The sequence below is a fragment of the Carcharhinus amblyrhynchos genome, chromosome 35 (assembly GCF_965287045.1).
Source record: "Carcharhinus amblyrhynchos chromosome 35, sCarAmb.v2.hapA, whole genome shotgun sequence".
NCBI classification, from domain to species: Eukaryota; Metazoa; Chordata; class Chondrichthyes; order Carcharhiniformes; family Carcharhinidae; genus Carcharhinus; species Carcharhinus amblyrhynchos.
Window position 1 is genome coordinate 16,481,847 of NC_137358.1, and position 19,461 is coordinate 16,501,307.

The 19,461-nt window shown below is 49.5% G+C and overlaps 1 protein-coding gene across 1 annotated transcript; it reads left to right on the forward strand.

The window, feature by feature from the left end:
• Window positions 1–440: 440 nt before the first annotated feature.
• On the forward strand, window positions 441–12,433 carry rbx1 (ring-box 1, E3 ubiquitin protein ligase). Its single transcript, XM_080217372.1, has 5 exons — window positions 441–568; window positions 7,087–7,165; window positions 9,407–9,477; window positions 10,426–10,511; window positions 12,064–12,433. Exons 1-5 carry the CDS (start codon window positions 494–496, stop codon window positions 12,074–12,076), a joined length of 324 nt encoding a protein of 107 aa, XP_080073498.1. The 5' UTR covers window positions 441–493; the 3' UTR covers window positions 12,077–12,433.
• Window positions 12,434–19,461: the final 7,028 nt, after the last annotated feature.

Sequence of the window (19,461 nt, forward strand, 5' to 3'; positions counted from 1 at the left end):
TATGTTCTATATTATTCTGTAAATTGAGTTTGTGTCTTTAAATGCCCTGTTTGTGAATAGAACTCCCACTCATCTGAGGAAGGATCAAAGCTCCGAAAGCTAGTGGCTTTTGCTACCAAATAAACCTGTTGGACTTTAACCTGATGTGAGACTTCTCACTGGAATCTATAGACAGGGAGGGAGATGATGTAATGGGGCTTCTTGCAATTGCAGCCATTGTCAGCGACCTTCCTGCAGGGGGCGCTGTGACGCGATCGGGGCGGGGTCTCACTGGGGCGTGTCCGTTCAGGGATGGGGCCTGGGGAGGGGGCGGAGTCTCGCTGATGGGGCGAGGGTTTCACTGAGAGGGGCGTGGCTTGATGGGGCGGGGCTTAAAGAGGCGGGGTGTTCCCGGGAAGGGGCGGAGCCTTTATCCCGGCCAGCGTCACAGACGCGCTCGCGCGGATTGCTGTGAGCTGATTGGTTAGCGCCGGGCCGGCTTGACTCCGACAAGATGGCGACAGCGATGGATGTGGACGCACCGAGTTCCACCAACAGCGGCGGCAAGAAGCGCTTCGAGGTTAAAAAGGTACCGCTGGCCCAGCTCGGGCACCCAGGCGGCTCCGGTACCGATGGAACGGCCCGAAAATAATAACCTGTGAAGGCCTTGATGTCGGCGCCGTGATTGACAGCGGGGGGTCGACCAATTAGAATGGAGATCTGAGGCTGCCGGCCAATCGGAGCGGGCCGAGGGGGCGGGACATAAGGGAGGGCCCGAATCCCCGGCCTGACCCGAGAGAGGGGGCCCGGGGATAGGGGGCGAGAGAGAGAGGGGGGGGGGGAGTGGGGACTGGGGATAGGGGGCGAGGCGGTGGGGGGGACTGGGGATAGGGGGCGAGGGGGGGGGGGAGACTGGGGATAGGGGGCGAGGGGGGGGGAGACTGGGGATAGGGGGCGAGGGGGGGGGAGACTGGGGATAGGGGGCGAGGGGGGGGGGAGACTGGGGATAGGGGGCGAGGGGGGGGGGAGACTGGGGATAGGGGGCGAGGGGGGGGGGAGACTGGGGATAGGGGGCGAGGGGGGGGGGGAGACTGGGGATAGGGGGCGAGGGGGGGGGGGAGACTGGGGATAGGGGGCGAGGGGGGGGGGGAGACTGGGGATAGGGGGCGAGGGGGGGGGAGACTGGGGATAGGGGGCGAGGGGGGGGGAGACTGGGGATAGGGGGCGAGGGGGGGGGAGACTGGGGATAGGGGGCGAGGGGGGGGGAGACTGGGGATAGGGGGCGAGGGGGGGGGGAGACTGGGGATAGGGGGCGAGGGGGGGGGAGACTGGGGATAGGGGGCGAGGGGGGGGGAGACTGGGGATAGGGGGCGAGGGGGGGGGGAGACTGGGGATAGGGGGCGAGGGGGGGGGGAGACTGGGGATAGGGGGCGAGGGGGGGGGAGACTGGGGATAGGGGGCGAGGGGGGGGGACTGGGGATAGGAGGGGGTAGAGAGAGGGGGGGAACCGGGGATGGGGGGGGGGGGGAACCGGGGATGGGGGGGGGGAGAGAGAGGGGGGGGAACCGGGGATGGGGGGGGGGAGAGAGAGGGGGGGAACCGGGGATGGGGGGGGGAGAGAGAGGGGGGGAACCGGGGATTGGGGGGGGGGAGAGAGAGGGGGGGAACCGGGGATTGGGGGGGGGGAGAGAGAGGGGGGGGAACCGGGGATGGGGGGGGGGGAGAGAGAGGGGGGGAACCGGGGATGGGGGGGGTGGAGAGAGAGGGACCGGGGATAGGGGGGGTAGAGAGAGAGGGAGGGTCCCTGGGGACAAGGGGCAGGGGGGGTAATAGAGAGGGAGGGTCCCTGGGGACAAGGGCCGGGGGGGGGCGGGTGTAGAGAGTGAGAGAGAGGGGGCCCCCGGGGCCAGGGGGGGGGTGTAGAGAGTGAGAGAGAGGGGGCCCCCGGGACCGGGGGGGGGGTGGGTGTGGTGACAAGGGTGGTGGCGGGGGTAGGGTAGAGAGAGGGAGGGCCCCTGGGGACAAGGGGTAGGCAGGGGGGTGGTGGCGGAGGAGGGCAGGGGAAGAGAAAGGGCCCGGGGAGGTAGGGAAGCTTATTTATTAGTTTCAAGTAGGCTGACATTAACACCGCAATGAAGTTACTGTGAAAATCCCCTAGTCACCACATTCTGGCGCCTGTTCAGGTACACTGAGGGAGAATTTAGCACGGCCAGTGCACCCTAACCAGCACATCTTTCAGACTGTGGGATGAAGCTGGAGCACTCGGAGAAAACCCACAGACACGGGGAGAATGTGCAGACTCCACAGACAATGACCCAAGCCTGGAATGGAACCCAGGTCCCTGGCCCCAGCTATCTGGTGCTGGGGAGAGGGGCTGGGATTAAATCCATATCCCCAACTGTTGGACTTTTGTAGGCTGCTGGTCACATGTCCCACAGTGACTCAGCTCACCAGGGGATCACTCATCAGTTCCTAAAGCTGTTTTCTAATACAACCCCATTTTAACACCAGAACCCAGAGACATAAACAAAGTGACACAACAACATTGAATAATGGCTAGAATATAGAATAATGGTTGTGTATTATAAATCAATGTGTAATGCCTGATACATGTAGTAATGTTTTTAAAACACTTTGTAAAAAATATTTAATGTACTCACCAGCCTTTTACTTGATCTGAGTCCCTCCAGCTCATCCGCCTTGACTGTGCTAGAGCAGAAATGCAGCTTGAAGTTTTGAGGTGGCTGATGTTGAAACAAATTGTTTCGCACTGCCACAATAACTGGGTTGGTCTAAACGGACTGTGATTCAGCTGTGGCAGGCATCACTGCCAGTTTCATGGTCAGAGCCAGGCTTTATGAAGAAAGTGCAATGGTGAAAGCAAATTATCGTGGATGCTGGAACGTGAAACCAAAAGAGGAAATGCTGGAAAATCTCAGCAGATCTGTAAGGAGAGACAAGAGCTGATGTTTAGAGTCCAGGTGACCCTTTGTCAAAGCTAAAAGGCATAGAAAGTGGGAGATGTTTGTACTGCAGGGTGAGGGAATGGAAGATGAATCATAGCCACAGAAACAAGGGGAAAGGCTGCTAATGGCAGCCCATAGAATTGAAGGTGTGAGTGGCCAAAGGGCAGAGAAACTGAAATCAGAGGGTAAACTGTGACAGATGAAGATGTGGTGGAAAGGAGAGATGGGTGGGAGAGAGGGAAAATGGAGAAAAGGAGGGATGGGGGAGAAAACGTATAGTAAAGGGGGATAAAAGGGGCTGGGGGAAGAAAAATAAAAGTGTGCAATGTTTCCGCATAGGCATAAAGCTTAATGTGTGACAGTTACTGCCTATTGAGGTTTTGGCCAAGCTCTCATTTTTCCTGATGATGGAAGAAGATTCCTACAGGCGGGAACCCATGGTCTGGGAGAGAGTCCGAGATGAGCAGGGGAAGGCCGTGTGCTTTCTGGGTCCTGGTGTCAGTATGGGGTGAGGTCTCTGAGGAGGAGATTTGTGACTCGTAGTTTGGGAACCTCTTGAAAATGTATTTTCTTGGCATTTTGCAGGTTAAATGGAACCTGAGAACAGGCATTTTGTCGTGAGTGCAATCTGGAAAAATATCCATATGGCCTCTTTAAAAGGATGTGCAATTTGCTAAATCAGGGTCTTTATCCAACATTACATCTGTACAACCGGTCCATACTGCTGTATCACACTTACTGCTTCCCATTCTATTTACTTCACGCTCATCTCATTCTGCCAGCATATTCTTTTATTCCTTTCTTCCTTATACTTATCCAGTTCCCCCTTCGTTGTATCTATGCTGTTTGCCTCAACTTCTTCATGAAGTAATAAGTTCCACGTTCTAACCATTCTGATTCTCCTGAATTCCTCACTGGATTCATTAGTAACCATCTTATATTCATGTCAAAGAACAAAAACAGCCCGGAAAACAGGCCCTTTGGCCCAACAAGCCCGCACCGTCATTTTAACATTTACAAGTCACCCCAACCACCCTCCACCCATGACCCTTATCTATGCTTACGGCATGTCCCCTAGTTCTGGTCTGCAGCGCAAGTAGAAACATCTCAGCATCTCTTCACCTGAACCCCTTAATAATTTTAAAGCTGTCTGCTTATTCGTTTCTCAATCTACTCGAGAAAAAGAGCTTCTAACATTAATGGGGGTATAACAAGTGGTAAATGGCAGCTTATTTCTGTTGACACTGAACCACACTGTTGTGTAAATTATTTGGGGTTAATGTTTCTTGTATATCTTTTTAACATTACACAATTCGAGTAAGATTTCTCTTTGATTTATATGTGGCCGACAACATTAGGAAGTTTCACATACAAAGTGTCAGATAAACATCGTAACCTGCTTTACAGGAGAAGTGTGTCACACAGATATTTGGATAGGTGACTAAAAGCTTGTCCAAGAGGTAAGTTTCAAGATGCAGTTTAAAGGATACAAGGGAGGTTGAGTATTTATGACAAGAGTTTAGGATTCGGGCAGTAACTGCCTGGGCTGCTGGTGCTGAAATGATAAAAGGTAGGGATGTGCAAGTGGTCAGCATTGGAGGGAGGCGGTGAGCTGGGGGTCAGCATTGGAGGGAGGCGGTGAGCTGGGGGTCAGCATTGGAGGGAGGCGGTGAGCTGGGGGTCAGCATTGGAGGGAGGCGGTGAGCTGGGGGTCAGCGTTGGAGGGAGGCGGTGAGCTGGGGGTCAGCGTTGGAGGGAGGCGGCGAGCTGGGGGTCAGCATTGGAGGGATGCGGCGAGCTGGGGGTCAGCGTTGGAGGGATGGAGTGAGCTGGGGTTTTTTTTAAGGGATACAGAAACTCGAATATGTTATGTTCAGTGTTAAGCTAACTGAGTTCAGCTCTCAATTAGAGCAACAAATGGCAAACTCGTCAATGTTCACGTCCCAGAAACAAATGGAAAAACAAAAGCATTTGGTACACAGCAATTAGACTCTAGAGCTGATTGAAAGAAAGAAAATTTGAGCCTGGGTTCTCCCACCTGATGTGTAGTCAGTCACCCTCTTAGCAAGTGTTTAGGTGAATAAAGCTGTGACCCATTTTGAAATGTCACATTATTTTTCCACAGATGTACCCAGACATACAGTATGATTCCATTTTGCTGTCTTGTTTCTGGACTTGCCTCTGATGCCTTCTTTCTGGTTAACTTGGTGATGTTCAGTGATTGCACACAATATACCCTGGGGTCCTGTCACATGTCTCTGGAAGTGTCTGTTTTATCGGGGTTCCTTTAGGAGCTACTTGAGAGTTGAACAGGATGCAGAGTTCCTGGAAGTAGTTGTGTATGTGTGAAGGTATAGGGTGATATTCAGAAATTTAAACAGTCATGCCATACCCACTGAATCCTCAAATCCATGAGACACCCTGAACGGGGTCTGAAGTCAGAGCTAGATAAGGTGATTGTGACCTGAGGGAGGTGATTAAAGGACCCTTTTGTTGCAGAAATGATTTGTTGTGTCTGATTTTCCATCTGCCAGCATCGCTCCCTCGAGCTTTCTCCAGACGTGTCCGAATATCATAAATAAGGGGGAAATTTTTCACATCTCTATTAACGAGATTGATGAATCGTTTGCAGATAGCAAACACAAGGTTGCTTTGTGGGAGGTTTAAGTGTGGGTACTAATATATCCAGCTGACAACAGAACCGGGTTATCTGAGAGTGGAGTGTCCAAGGCAGGAGGGCCATGCCTTGTGGTCCACGCACACTCCTTCAGTAGGTAATAATGTTCTCATTTTGGGGTTCTGTTGCCAGCAGTGTCGAGCTCCTCCTAGAAACTAGTCTTTCACCTCTGCAATGGAGCACTATATTGTAGGTGGATACTTATGATATTAACTGGTCACAGAATTTCTACAGTGCAGAAGGAGGCCATTTGGCCCATCAAGTCTGTACCGATGACAATCCCAACCGGGCCCTATCCCTTTAATCCCATGTATTTACCCCTCTAATCTCCCTGACACTAAGAGGCAATTTAGCAAGGCCATCCCCCTAATCTGCACATCTTTGGACTGTGGGAGGAAACCAGAGCACCCAGAGGAAACCCACACAGACGCAGGGAGAACACGCGGACTCTGCACAGACAGTGATCCAAGCCGGGAATTGAACCCGGGTCCCCGGCTCTGTGCCGCCAGCCTTGAGTTGTGAGATGGCTGATGGAGAGAAAATGTTCTGAAGCATTTGTGAAGGGTTTGTATCAGTCAGAGCAGAGTTCCTCACAGTGAAGCCTACACACTCCCCAACTTTGCTGTGAATTCTCCCCGTGCCAGGGGCAGTGTTGTGAGCGGCTCTTGGTGATCCTGGTTTATCGGTGGGACGTTAGATCAGTGTTTAGCCTAGTCAATTCTATATTGATTACGGCTGTTGTGTACGTGTTATCCACCTGCTGTAAGCTGTCAGTTCTGTCTGGGAGAATCCTGACCTTCTTGGCAATCAGACTGTTGGCATCTTTCTTTTCATTTGTTGTGTTTGTCTGGTGATAGATTGTGTCCACTTGTTGTGAAGGGACTCTAAGCTCCAAGCGCTGATCGGAGCAGATAGACTACTGGGCCGGCCAGCACCTTACCAGTCAGGGGCTGCCTGTTTTGAGGTGGGCGGTGGCTGACTGACGGATGGGAGGCTGTACAGACAAGACTGGAAATTCTGTGAGTCGTGGGGAAGGACTCTGAGATACGAGGAGAGTAAAATCTGAAAGAACCTAGACTTCAAAAGGAGGTGTTTGAGAGATGGTCGTAGAGGTATACAAGATTATAAATGTACAAAAATATAAGTCTTGAAAATTATTCTAAATTAGACAGAATAATGTAGCTTTATATCAGGTAGCTCTTCATGTGATCAGCACTTAGAATTTCTACTCCCAGTTAGAGGGATGGGGGTGAAAGCTCGTTAAATGTCTGTGAACCGTTCCAATGAAGTGAGGCAACTTTCTGAGTGGAAGAACGGAGAGAGGCCAGAACAGCACCTCCATCTGATAATTATCTTGAATCTGTTTTGTTTGTGAATAGAGTTTATTAATATAACTTTAATAAATCTCTCTCTCTGATGACAGTTGTTCTAAGCATGGTTTCTAACCCTGTGTTTTATTCGCAGTGGAACGCAGTAGCTCTGTGGGCCTGGGACATTGTGGTCGATAACTGTGCCATCTGCCGAAATCACATCATGGACCTGTGTGAGTACCTGCTGTGGGTGACTGTATGTTATGGAGGCAAGGAGTTCGGGAGCAGGTTGCAAGTATGTGCTGTGGTGCCATGCTGAGTCTGCTTGATGTTTTTGCCTGCTACGTCACAAGGGTGGCACAATGGTTAGCACTGCTGCCTCACAGCGCCAGGCACCCAGGTTTGATTCCCAGCTTGGGTCACTGTGCGGGGTCTGCACATTCTCCCCGTATGTGCCTGGGTTTCCTCCGGGTGCTCCAGTTTCCTCCCGCAGTCTGAAAGATGTGCTGATTCGGGTGCATTGGCCATGCTAACTTCTCCTTCAGTGTACCCGAACAGGCTCCGGAGTGTGGTGACCAGGGGATATTCACAGTAAATTCATTCGTGTTAGTCTACTTGTGACACTAATAAAATAAACTAAACAAAGTTTCTCTGTACAGGGGGTTCCAATAATCTTGATTTATTGCGGAGAGGAGGAGAATCTGTCAATGTGCAGATCACCTAATGAACTCAAACTAATTTTCAAATGATAATTGATCGCAACTCCTATGTTCAAATTATCTCACAACCTACAATCTTCAACAGCAGCAACACCCAGATTCCTGATTTTACTCTGAAATGACCCCATTCTAAATATAAGATAATCTCCCCTTGTTTTGGGTTTCCCCATCTCTGTACCTGCCCAATCAAACCTTTTTCACATTTTAAACACCCGTCCACTTTCTCTGCTCGAGGGAAGGAAAATTAAACCAGTTTTGTCCCCGTTCTGTGGGTGCTGCAAGGTTACAAAGAACAAAGAACAACACAGCACGGGAAACAGGCCCTTCGGCCCAACGAGCCCGCGCCGCCGTCCCACTGTCTTAGTGACCTATTCATGATTTTAGTCTACGCCTAATGTGCGAGGATCAGGGAGGTCCAATTTAGGGACAATTTAGTACCCAATCAATCAGCCTAAACAGGTTGTATATTTGTCTGTCGTAGAATCCCTACAGTGCAGACAGAGGCCATTCGAGGCCTGAAGGGCAGCACCTTACTAGCCAGAGCTACTGCATCCACTGGGAACAAAATACAGGGTTAAAAACCACGCTTAGAACAACTGTCGTCAGGGAGAGAGATTTATTAAAGTTATGTCACAACAAAACAGACTCAAGATAATTATCAGATGGAGGTGATGTTTTGGCCTCTCTCTGCTCTCCCTGCTCTCCGACTGTGAAAGTCGCCTCCCTGTGCCCAAACCGTTCACAGATAATTAACGGGCTTTCATCTCCGTTCCTGTAAGTGGCAGTGGAAATTCCAACTGCTGATCATCACGTAAAGAGCTACCTGATATGAGACGTAAACTTCTGCACCGAAAACTATCCCACCCAGGCCCTATCCCCATAACCCTGCATATTTACCCTGATAATCCCCCGACACTAAGGGGCAGCAATGCTAACCACTCTGTCACCAGCGACACAGTGGTTAGCACTGCTGCCTCACAGGGCCAGGGACCCAGGTTCGATTCCCAGCCTTGGGTCACTGTCTGTGCGGAGCCTGCCTGTGTCTGCATGGGTTTCCTCCGGGTGCTCCAGTTTCCTCCCACAGTCCAAAGATGTGCGGGTTAGATGCATTGACCCTAGTGTCGGGATTCACAGAGTGAATGTGTGACGTTACAGGGGTCGGGCCTGGGTGGGATTACAGTCAAAGCAGACTTGATGGGCCAAATGGCCTCCTTCTGCACTGTAGAGATTCTGTGATTCATTTAGCATGGCCAACCCACCTAATCTCATAGAGTCATAGAGGTTTACAGCATGGAAACAGGCCCTTCGGTCCAAGTTGTCCATGCTGCCATTTTTTAAACCCCGAAGCTAATCCCAATTGCCCGCATTTGGCCCGTATCCCTCTATACCCCTCTTACCCATGTAACTGTCTAAATGCTTTTTAAAAGACAAAATTGTACCCACCTCAACTACTACCTCTGGCAGCTCGTTCCAGACATTCACCAACCCCTGTGTGAAAAAATTGCCTCTCTGGACCCTTTTGTATCTCTCCCCTCTCACCTTAAGATCTGCACATCTTTGGACTGTGGGAGGAAACCGGAGCACCCAATGTGACTGAGAGTAGTAGAATGAGCCTGCTCTCTGCAGTCTGAGATCGTGGTTCTGTTATGCAATGCTAGTACACACGTTCGTACTAGTTTTATTCCAGTTAATATCTGATATTCTGATAAAGCAGATGAGTAATGTATTGTTGGACCTTTTTTGTTTGATCTGTAGGTATAGAATGTCAGGCAAACCAAGCTTCAGCAACTTCAGAGGAGTGCACTGTTGCATGGGGTGTGTGTAATGTAAGTACCCGGTGTTGTTATAGCTTTAGTTTAAGGCCTCAGGGAGGAGATCGTAATACTGTTAGATGTCAGAATGGTGATGCTGGGCTGAGAGAATGCTGCTTTGGAATGAAGAGACAAACTGAGGTCCCCTCTGCTCCAAACAAATGGAAAGTGGATCAACCTTAAGCAATAGTGCCAGAAAGTGCTGTGTGTGGGATCTTTCTGTGAGAGTAGGTTGCCACGTTTTCCCGTGTTAGAGCAGTGATTACAATTTAATTGGCAGTGAACCAATCTGGGCTGTCGTCACCTTGTGAAGGAACGATTGAAATGTGAGATTGCTCAGACTCACAATAGGTTAAAAAACCGGGGTGAAATGGTCACTTCCTCAGAGGCTTCTCGTGAATGAGCAGGAGTTTGGGTAACAATAGTCTATCCACCTTCCCTCCCTTCTGCAAAACATCTGTTCTCATGAAGTTTCCTTTTGTGTGGACGTCTTACCTCATCCAGCGTAATCACTTACTCAGCACAAAGCCGAACAATAAAATGTGGAGTTTTAACCACTTGAACAGTTGTGGATGCTGCTGTATTCTTCACTGTGTGGATGTATCTCTTACGGGTTGCTAAATTGGATCTGGTCCGTGTAGAATTATATAAAGGCAATAAAAGCAGAAAGTGCTGCAACTACTCAGTCCAGGCAGCGTTTTCTGTTTTTAGCTCTGATTCCCAGCGTCCACAGTATTTTGCTTTTGTTGACGTTGCCCGCACTGACATTCTTTTCCCACCTTTGTAAGTGTCTGACTGTGATATACTTCCCACCCCTGGCTCCAGCCCCTCGACGCAGCACCTAGAAACCGGAGTGGACTCTGCAACCACTCCTGCTTGTGAAGGAAGGTACAGTGTATGGATGTGCCCACAGCCTGGTGACTCACTGTAACCCCTGCCCCTCTCTCGTGTCTCTGATTGCAGCATGCTTTCCATTTCCACTGCATCTCGCGTTGGCTGAAGACTAGACAAGTTTGTCCTCTGGACAACAGGGAGTGGGAATTCCAGAAGTAAGTGGCGGTGTTTCATTTTGGTTGTTTTGGGGTTGGGTGGGGGGGGTGTGGTGTACTTTTATTTCGATGGTGGGGGGTAGTTAAGGAGTCCAAACAAACAAGATGGGGGATGGGGCCATTGGACTCAAATATGGGTTGGCCTTGGGTCTGAGGGAGTTGGGAGGGGCGGTGGGTGGAGAGGGGCAGCACGGTGGCACATTGGTTAGCACTGCTGCCTCACAGCGCCAGGGACTCGGGTTCGATTCCCGGCTTGGGTTACTGCGTGTGTGGAATTTGCACTATCTGTGTGAGTTTCCTCCCAGGTGCTAGTTAGGGTGCTATATTCTCCCTCAGTGTATTCGAACAATCACCGGAGTGTGGCAACTAGGGGATTTTCACAGTAACTTCATTGCAGTGTTAATGTGAGCCTACTTGTGACACTAATAAATAAACTTTAACTTCAGCAGTCAGGTCAGGAATGAGTGTAGGGCTGGTCGAGGGAGTGGGGGGGGTGCACAGCAGGAATCACATCGGGAGGGGGGGTTGGAATAAAGAACAAAGAACGACACAGCACGGGAAACAGGCCCTTCGGCCCAACGAGCCCGCACCGCCATTTTAACATTGAGTGCCCTCCTCTACCCATGACCTTTGTCTACGCCTATTGGGGAAGATTGGGGAATCTCAGTGGAGGAAGGGGGGGGAGCAGATTGGGGAATACCGTGAGTTGGTGGTTAGTCTGAGAAGTGGGAAAGCCAGCTGGGAGTGTGGGTGGGTTGCATTTTTGGGCGCTGCACCTGCGCAAAGATATTTTGGCCTTGGAGGGAGTGCAGAGGAGGTTTACTAGGCTGATACCGGAGTTGAGGGGGTTGAGCTATGAGGAGAGGCTGAATAAACTGGGCTTGTACTCGTTAGAGTTTAGAAGAATGAGAGGAGATCTCATTGAGACGTATAAGATGATGAATGGGATGGATAGGATAGAGGTGGAGAGACTCTTCCCGCTCAAAAAAGACAATAGGACTAGGGGGCACAGCCTCAAGATAAAAGGGGGGGCGGTTTAGAACGGAGTTGAGGAGGAACTTCTTCACTCAAAGGGTGGTGAATCTCTGGAATTCTCTGCCCGTTGAAGTGGTGGAGGCTGCCTCGCTAAATATATTTAAGAAGCGGGTTGATGGGTTTTTGATAGGAGAGGGGATTAAGGGTTATGGGGAGAGGGCGGGAAAGTGGAACTGAGCAGCGACAGATCAGCCATGATCTTATTGAATGGCGGGGCAGGCTCGAAGGGCTAGATGGCCTACTCCTGCTCCTATTTCTTATGTTCTTATGTTGCGAGAGTCCTGTGGAGTGGCTGGTTTGCATTTTTTACGGTGTTTAATTCTGAAGTTGTGGCCCCCGCGTTTTCCATGGTGCCTTTCCGAGTTTAGCACTGAGATCCCCATCACTATCACAGCCGTAATCGGCCCCGATCAAAGGACAGGGGATTTGTTCACAGTACCCGTGATGTGTTAGAATAACGGTGCTTACGCTGAGTTGCTGAAATGTGACTGAAAAATAATTTCCTTTCTTCCCTCAGGTATGGCCATTAGTTGGGACCGGCAGCCTCCTGGTGTGCACCCTGTGTTATCGGCATTCCCTCCCACCTGCTGCCTCTCCCCCCCCCCCCCTCCTCTTCTCACTATCTATAATGGAAGAGTGTTTATTCAAACAGCAAGGACTTGACCATGAACTCTCACCCTTTTTACAAAGAAAAAAAAAATCAATTTACTTTGTCCAGTTGCAGCCGTTTCAACCAATGCTAAACATCTGACCGTTCTTCACACTCACTGTAACAGAGTGAGGAGAACACTTCCAACACAAACACCTTTTTGCTTCCCCTTCCCTGTTCCCCCGAGGTTTTCTTTGGCTCTTTACCAGTATTTTATTTAATAAACATTTTGAGTTTAGCTGGCCATTTTACAGAAGTGCATTTATTTTGTTGTCTGCGCCGGAAGCTGAGATTGAGGTGAAACCCAATGGTCTCCCCCTCTCAGGACTGTGGGTGAATCACTCGGAAACTCCATCCTCTGAACTCAACGGGCTTGAGGGGTAACTAGCAAAACTGTGATCGGTCTCCATCCTGCGTCCACAATTGGCCCTGGTGTAGTCCATTCAGTGATTTCTACCTGGTCTGTGGGCATTCCAGACACCAGGGCCAGACGGGGGGTGCGATTCGCCCGTGTCCGGGGGCAGACGGGGGGGGGGAGCGATTCGCCCGTGTCCGGGGGCAGACGGGGGGGGAGCGATTCGCCCGTGTCCGGGGGCAGACGGGGGGGGAGCGATTCGCCCGTGTCCGGGGGCAGACGGGGGGTGCGATTCGCCCGTGTCCGGGGGCAGACGGGGGGAGCGATTCGCCCGTGTCCGGGGGGGGGGGAGCGATTCGCCCGTATCCGGGGGCAGACGGGGGGGGGAGCGATTCACCCGTATCCGGGGGCAGACGGGGGGTGCGATTCGCCCGTGTCCGGGGGGGGCAGACGGGGGGGTGCGATTCGCCCGTGTCCGGGGGCAGACGGGGGGAGCGATTCGCCCGTGCCCGGGGGCAGAACTGAATGTGTGCGGAACTTGGCTATCTGTCTCTGGTCAGCAACTCTGCGCTGTCGTGTGTCGTGAAGGCCGCCTTGGAGAATGCTTACCCTTGCATTCTAATCAGTAATCTGTAAACTGTCTGTGCTTTATCTGCTCTGTCTGAGGCCAGAACTCTCCATTCACCTGATGAAGGGACAAACCCCGAAAGCTTGTGAGTTTACTATCAAATAAATCGGTTGGACTTTGACTTGGTGTTGCGAGACTTCTTACTGTGTTTACCTCAGTACAACACCAGCATCTCCACGTTGTGGACCAATGCCAGGCAGTGGGCACACAGGTGCCAGCAACTGGGGCCATTCCTTTGTATCAATGTGTGGAGTTTGCACATTCTCCTCGTGTCTGCGTGGGTTTCCTCCAGTTTCCTCCCACAGTCCAAAGATGTGCTGGTTAGGTTCATTGGCTGTGCTAAGAAATTGCCCCTTAGTGTCCAGGGATGTGTAGGTTAGAGGGATTAATATGTAGGGATATGGGGGTAGGGCCTGGGTGGGGTTGTGTTCGGTGCAGATGCGATGGGCCGAAGGGCCTCTTTCTGCACTTTAGGGTTTCTATGATTCAATGCAGTGTCTTCAAATGTTAAAAACAAACAGAACGACCATGGTGTTATTGAGCAAATTCAATGGGCCGAATGGCCTTGTTTGGTAGCCCTTAAACTCCTTTTGTGGAATTTGCATGTGGAGATAAGCAACAAGATGGGAAAGAAATGGTTAGAAGACAGGAAGGTGAGCAATGATTGAAAGGTGCAGAGAAATGTGAGAGGAGAAGCTGAGATGTTAGAATTGTGGACGATGCAGCATAGCAGGAGGCCATTCAGCCCATCATGTGTTGGCTGTTTGAAAGAGCAATCCAATTAATCACACTTCCTGCTCTTTTCCTATTGTTCTGCAATTTTGTTTCTCCTTCAGGGATTTATCCTCGCTCGGGGGCGGGGGGGGAGATGATAGTGTAATGGTGACGTCAAAGAACAAAACAGCACGGGAAACAGGCCCTTCGGCCCAACAAGCCTGTGCCACCATCTTAACAATGTGTTTTTTCTCCTCCACCCTTGACCCATGTCTATGCTTATGGTACCTCCATTGGAAACCAGATTAAGGGGAGAATAATTTAGGGATATTATCACTAGACCATTAACCCAGAAACCTAACTAATGTTCTGGGGAACTGGATTCGAATCCCATCACGGCAGATGGTGGAATTTGAATTCAATGAAAAGAAATCCGGAATTAAGAATTGACCGATAACCATGCAACTATTGTCGATTATTGGAAAATCCCACCTGGTTCACTAATGTTCTTTCGGGAAGGAAATCTGCTGTCCTTACCTGGTCTGGTCTACATGTGACTCCAGAGCCACACCAATGTGGCTGACTCTCAACTGCCCTCCAAGGGTAGCTAGGGATGGGCAATAAATCATAGAATCAGCCAGATTCTATCATAGAATAGGGAGGCACGGTGACACAGTGAGTTAGCACTGCGGCTTCACAGCTCCAGGGTCCTGGGTTCAATTCCCAACTCTGGTCACTGTCTATGCAGAGTTTTCACCTTCTCCCTGTGTCTGTGTGGGTTTCCTCCGAGTGATCCACTTTCCTCCCACACTCCAAAGCTGTACAGGTTAGGTGGATTGGCCATGATAAATTGCCCCATAGTGTCAGGGCAATTAGCAGGGTAAATGTGTGGGATTAAAGCCTGGATAGGATTGTTGATGGTGCAGACTCAAGGGGCTGAATGGCCTCCTTCTGCACTGTAGGGATTCTAGGTGGAAATCTAATAAGAATATTTAACACTGAGGTTTTGATAGAGTAACTCAGAAGAAACTATTTCTCCTGGTAAGTGGGTCAGAGACTGGAGCTGGAATTCTCCAGCCTCGCCCCACGGCTGGGATTTTCCAGTCCCGCTGCATTGGCTGAGTGCCAAATTCTGCGCTCTCGCTGGCAGCAGTGCTGGCTGTGTGAGACTGGAGAATTCTGAATCATTAGATTTAAAACAATTGGCAAAAGAGCCAAAGGATAAATCTCTGCGCGAACTGTCGCGACTCTAGGCACTCAACCACTCACCAGGAACTTGTAAAAGCTGAATTGATGCAAGTATTTGAGGAACATGTGGCAGTAGAGGGGAATTTACACTTTGGGATTAAATTGTACAGTTATTTCATAGCACTGGGTGTGATGCATTACTTCTTCGTGTTGCAATTAAATTCTGATTCTACCAACTGTTCTTTCACACGACCAGCTTTTACCATCTGTTGTTACCTTTTGATCTGTCTCTCATTCTTTGGTTATATCAACTCTGGCCCAGTGAGTAACGTCTCAATTCTGAGACAGGTCCCAATCCAGGTTGACGGTTCAGTGTGGTACTGAGGGAATTATAGAATTCTTGACGGCACCAACCACAATCTCACCCAAGCCCTACCCCTGTAACGTCATGTATTTACCCTGCCAATCTCCCTGACACCAAGGGGCAATTTAACACAGCTAATCCACCTATGCCTCATGTAGAACCCCTACACTGGGATGGAGGCCAGTTGGCCCATTGAGTCTGCACCAACAACAGCCCCACCCTGACCCTGTAACCCCCATATATTTACCCTGCTAATCCCTCTAACTAGGATGCTAAGGGGCAATTTAGCACGGCCAATCAACCTAACCTGCATCTCTTTGGACTGGGGGAGGAAACTGGAGCACCCGGAGGAAACCCACACAGACACGGGGAGAACATGCAAACTCCGCACAGATAGTGACCTGAGCCGGGGAACAAACCCGTGTCCATGGTGCTGTGACGCAACAGTGCTGACCATCATGCTGCCCAATCTTTGGAGGAAACCGGAGCAAACCCACACAGACACAGGGAGAACATGCAGACTCTGCACAGACAGTGAACCGAGGCCGGGAATCGAACCCAGGTCCCTGGCGCTGTGAAGCAGCAGTGCTAACCCATTTGTCATTGGAATAATTCATGCTGATAATTTTCCATTTGGAAGTTTGCAGAGATTGAAACACTTTGTCCACATTTGTATAAGTGAAGAAACTGATTAAATATGAAAATTGGAAGGTGAACTGTTGGAGGCTTATTATTATTAATCAGTACTGAGATTCTAGTGAAAAATTAATGGGCTGACAGGTTTCTGGTTGATGTATGGTGCTCACATGGTTTGGAATATTAACATCGATGCAAGAATTACACCCAAAATCTACAGGTTCAGTATCGACGGGGATTACAAACAGAATGATCCATACTCAGTGTTAGATGTAATAGATCCCATAGCACTACGGAAAAGTCTCACAACCCCAGGTTAAAGTCCAACAGGTTTATTTGGAATCACAAGCTAGATGCAAGCTTTTCTTTAGGCGATCAGCTTTGCACTCAGCATATCTGTGAAATGATCCTTTGCCTTCCACGTGGACAGCACAGCTTTTCAATCAAACCAACCTCATTCTTTCATAGAATCCCTTCAGCCACAAAACTGAAGGTCTACAGCACTGTGGTACTCACTACTCTCCTTTACTGGGGTCACAAGTAGGCTTACATTAACACTGCAATGAAGTTACAGTGGAAATCCCCTAGTCGCCACACTCCTGTCCAGGTTACACTGAGGGAGTATTTAGCACGGCCAATCCACCCTAACCAGCTGAACTGTGGGAGGAAACCGGAGCAGCCGGAGGAAACCCACGCAGACATGAGGAGAACATGCAGTCACCCGAGGCCAGAATCGAACCTGGGTCCCTGGTGTTGGGAGGCAGCAACGTTAACCACTGTGTCACCCTCTGGGAGTGGATGCAAACTTCATCTCAGAGTTTCCCAAGATCTGTTAAAACATTCTGGTTATTGGGTTTTTGGTCCAATTGATGAATTTCCTCTTGTTCCAGTGACTGGCAGGGGGTGGGGGGGTGTGTGTGTGTGTGTGTGTGTGTGTTGGGTGGGGGGGGGGGGGGGGGGGGAGGGATGACTATGTACGGTTTTTAGACATCTTCCATTTCAGGAATCATGTCGGAATATTTGGACATCAGTTTTGAGGAAAACTGGGGTCCTGCTCCTTACAGCGGGATAGATTAAGGAGAAAAGAAAGAAATGTTGATAGAGGAAGTGGAAAGTATTTATACCAACAGGAGGGTCAGTACCCAGAAGAGAGAGATCTGAAATAATTAACAAAAGAAACAGGGGAGAGTTTATTTTAAAAAGTTATCTCCACAAAATGCACCATCCAGGAAATCCCTACAGTGCAGAGACACCATTCAGCCCATCTATTCTGCACTGATTCTCCAAAAGAACATCCCACCTGGCCCTCCACCCTATCCCCATAAACCCATGTATTTACTGTGGTCAATCCACCTAATCTGCACATCTTTGGACTGTGGGAGGGAACCGGAGGAAACCCACAGAGTGGTGAAATCAGATTTAATAGCAACTTTCAAAATGCAAGTTGGATAAATAATTCAGGAGGAAAAAAATTATGGAGGTGGAGGGGGGAGGAGAGGAACATGACGGGCTGAATGGCCTTCAATGTCTTTTTCTAAAAGAAGCTAGGTGAAGATGAGGGGATCAAGTATTTTACATTAGAAGGGGCAAGGTAATTGTGAGTTTACTGACACAACCTGCAGGAATTAACACATGGACAGAGTATCCAGATTACTATCTGGGTTCCAAGGGTTAAAGTAAGAAGGGAGAAATCACCTAATCTAGGCTTGTATTCCTAGATGTTGGAAGGTTCAAGGACAACTTGATCAAGGCTTGGGAAAGAAAGTGATTGAAAATCGATGAAGAAACTTTCAGCTGGGATAAGAGAACATAACCTCAAATCTGAGTTAGATTATTCAGGAGTTAGAAACACTTCTCAGAGTGGTGGAAGTGTCAAACTCTTCCACAAGTAGTAGCTGCTAATTGAATTTAAAATCTGGGGTTGATATTTTATTAAGGAACAGTTAAGATACAGTTCAGCTGATGTGAACTGGTTGGTGGATCAGGTCTGAGGAGTGAAATTCTTACTCTTGTACTTTTTCCTATTTATCTATGTTTTCACTTTCCAATATTAATTTTTTACTCAGCCTACTGTCAGCTTCAAGGTGCAACTCCAAACAGAAAATGATTCATCTCAAATGATTTCGAATGGATTTGTTGACTGAGCCCCCAGTAATAGAATGTGCAATTTGCATAATGTGATAAACACATCACACTTACAAATTGCTATGTGTCTCCTTTCCAAATTTTCCCTTTGTATAAATAAGTTTGAAGTTCAGGACAAAAAGACTGATTTGCGTTCATTCATAGAGTGTCTTTCCACAACTCCACTCATCTCAAAGCCCTTTGCAACCCATTTGGACGGCGTGGTGACCCAGTGGTCAGCACTGCTGCCTCACAGAGCCGGGGACCCGGGTTCAATTGCCGGCTTGGGTCAGTGCCTGTGCGGAGACTGCACATTCTCCCCGTGTCTGCATGGGTTTCCTCCCACACTTCAAAGATGTGCAGGTTGGGTGGATTGACCAGGCCAAATTGTCCCTTAGTGTCAGGGGACCTAGCTAAGATAAATGCATGGCTTTACGGAGATAGGGCCTGGGTAGGATTGTGGTCAGTACAGACACAATGGGCCAAACAGCCTCCTTCTGCATTGTTGGGATTCTATGAAAAATGTACTTCTCAAGCATGTCTCACACAGGAAACTCTCACAAACAGTGATGAAGGATAGGTAATTGCGAGGGCAGCCGTTCTGATAACGCAGCGTCCTTTTATGATTGTGCAGAAGTGACAGCTAAGATAATACATTCAAAATTCTGCATTGGGAGTTTAACGCACAACATTCAGCCCCAGCTCAGCTAATGTTACTTCTGAGACAACAAATTCACCACGTCCTTAAAACTTGCACACTACTGCACTGTAGCACAGAAGATTAAGGGCTGTGAAATCTGGGGAAGAGTAATAGATTGGATTTAAAACAAATTAGAAGATGAGAGACTGCTGTTAATAGCAGCTTCTGCATTGTGGGGAGGTAACAGGGTGAACTAGAGGGGGAACCAAGCTGGGAGAGACAAACAGCACAACACTAAAAAATTAATAGAATCCCTATAGTGCCAGAAGCTATTTAGCCCATCGAGTCAGCACAGACAAGAATGCATCCAGTCCCTAACCCCACATATTTACCCCAGCTAGTCCCCCTGACACTAAGAGGCAATTTAGCACGGCCAATCAACCTAATCAGCGCATCTTTGGAGCGTGGAAGGAAACTGGAGCACCTGGAGGAAACCCACGCAGACACAGGGAGAACATGCAGACTCCACATAATCAGCCAAAGCAGGAATGAAACCCAGGTCAGTGGCGCTGCGAGGCAGCAATGCTAACTGCTGTGCCACCCTATTCTGCCTGAGC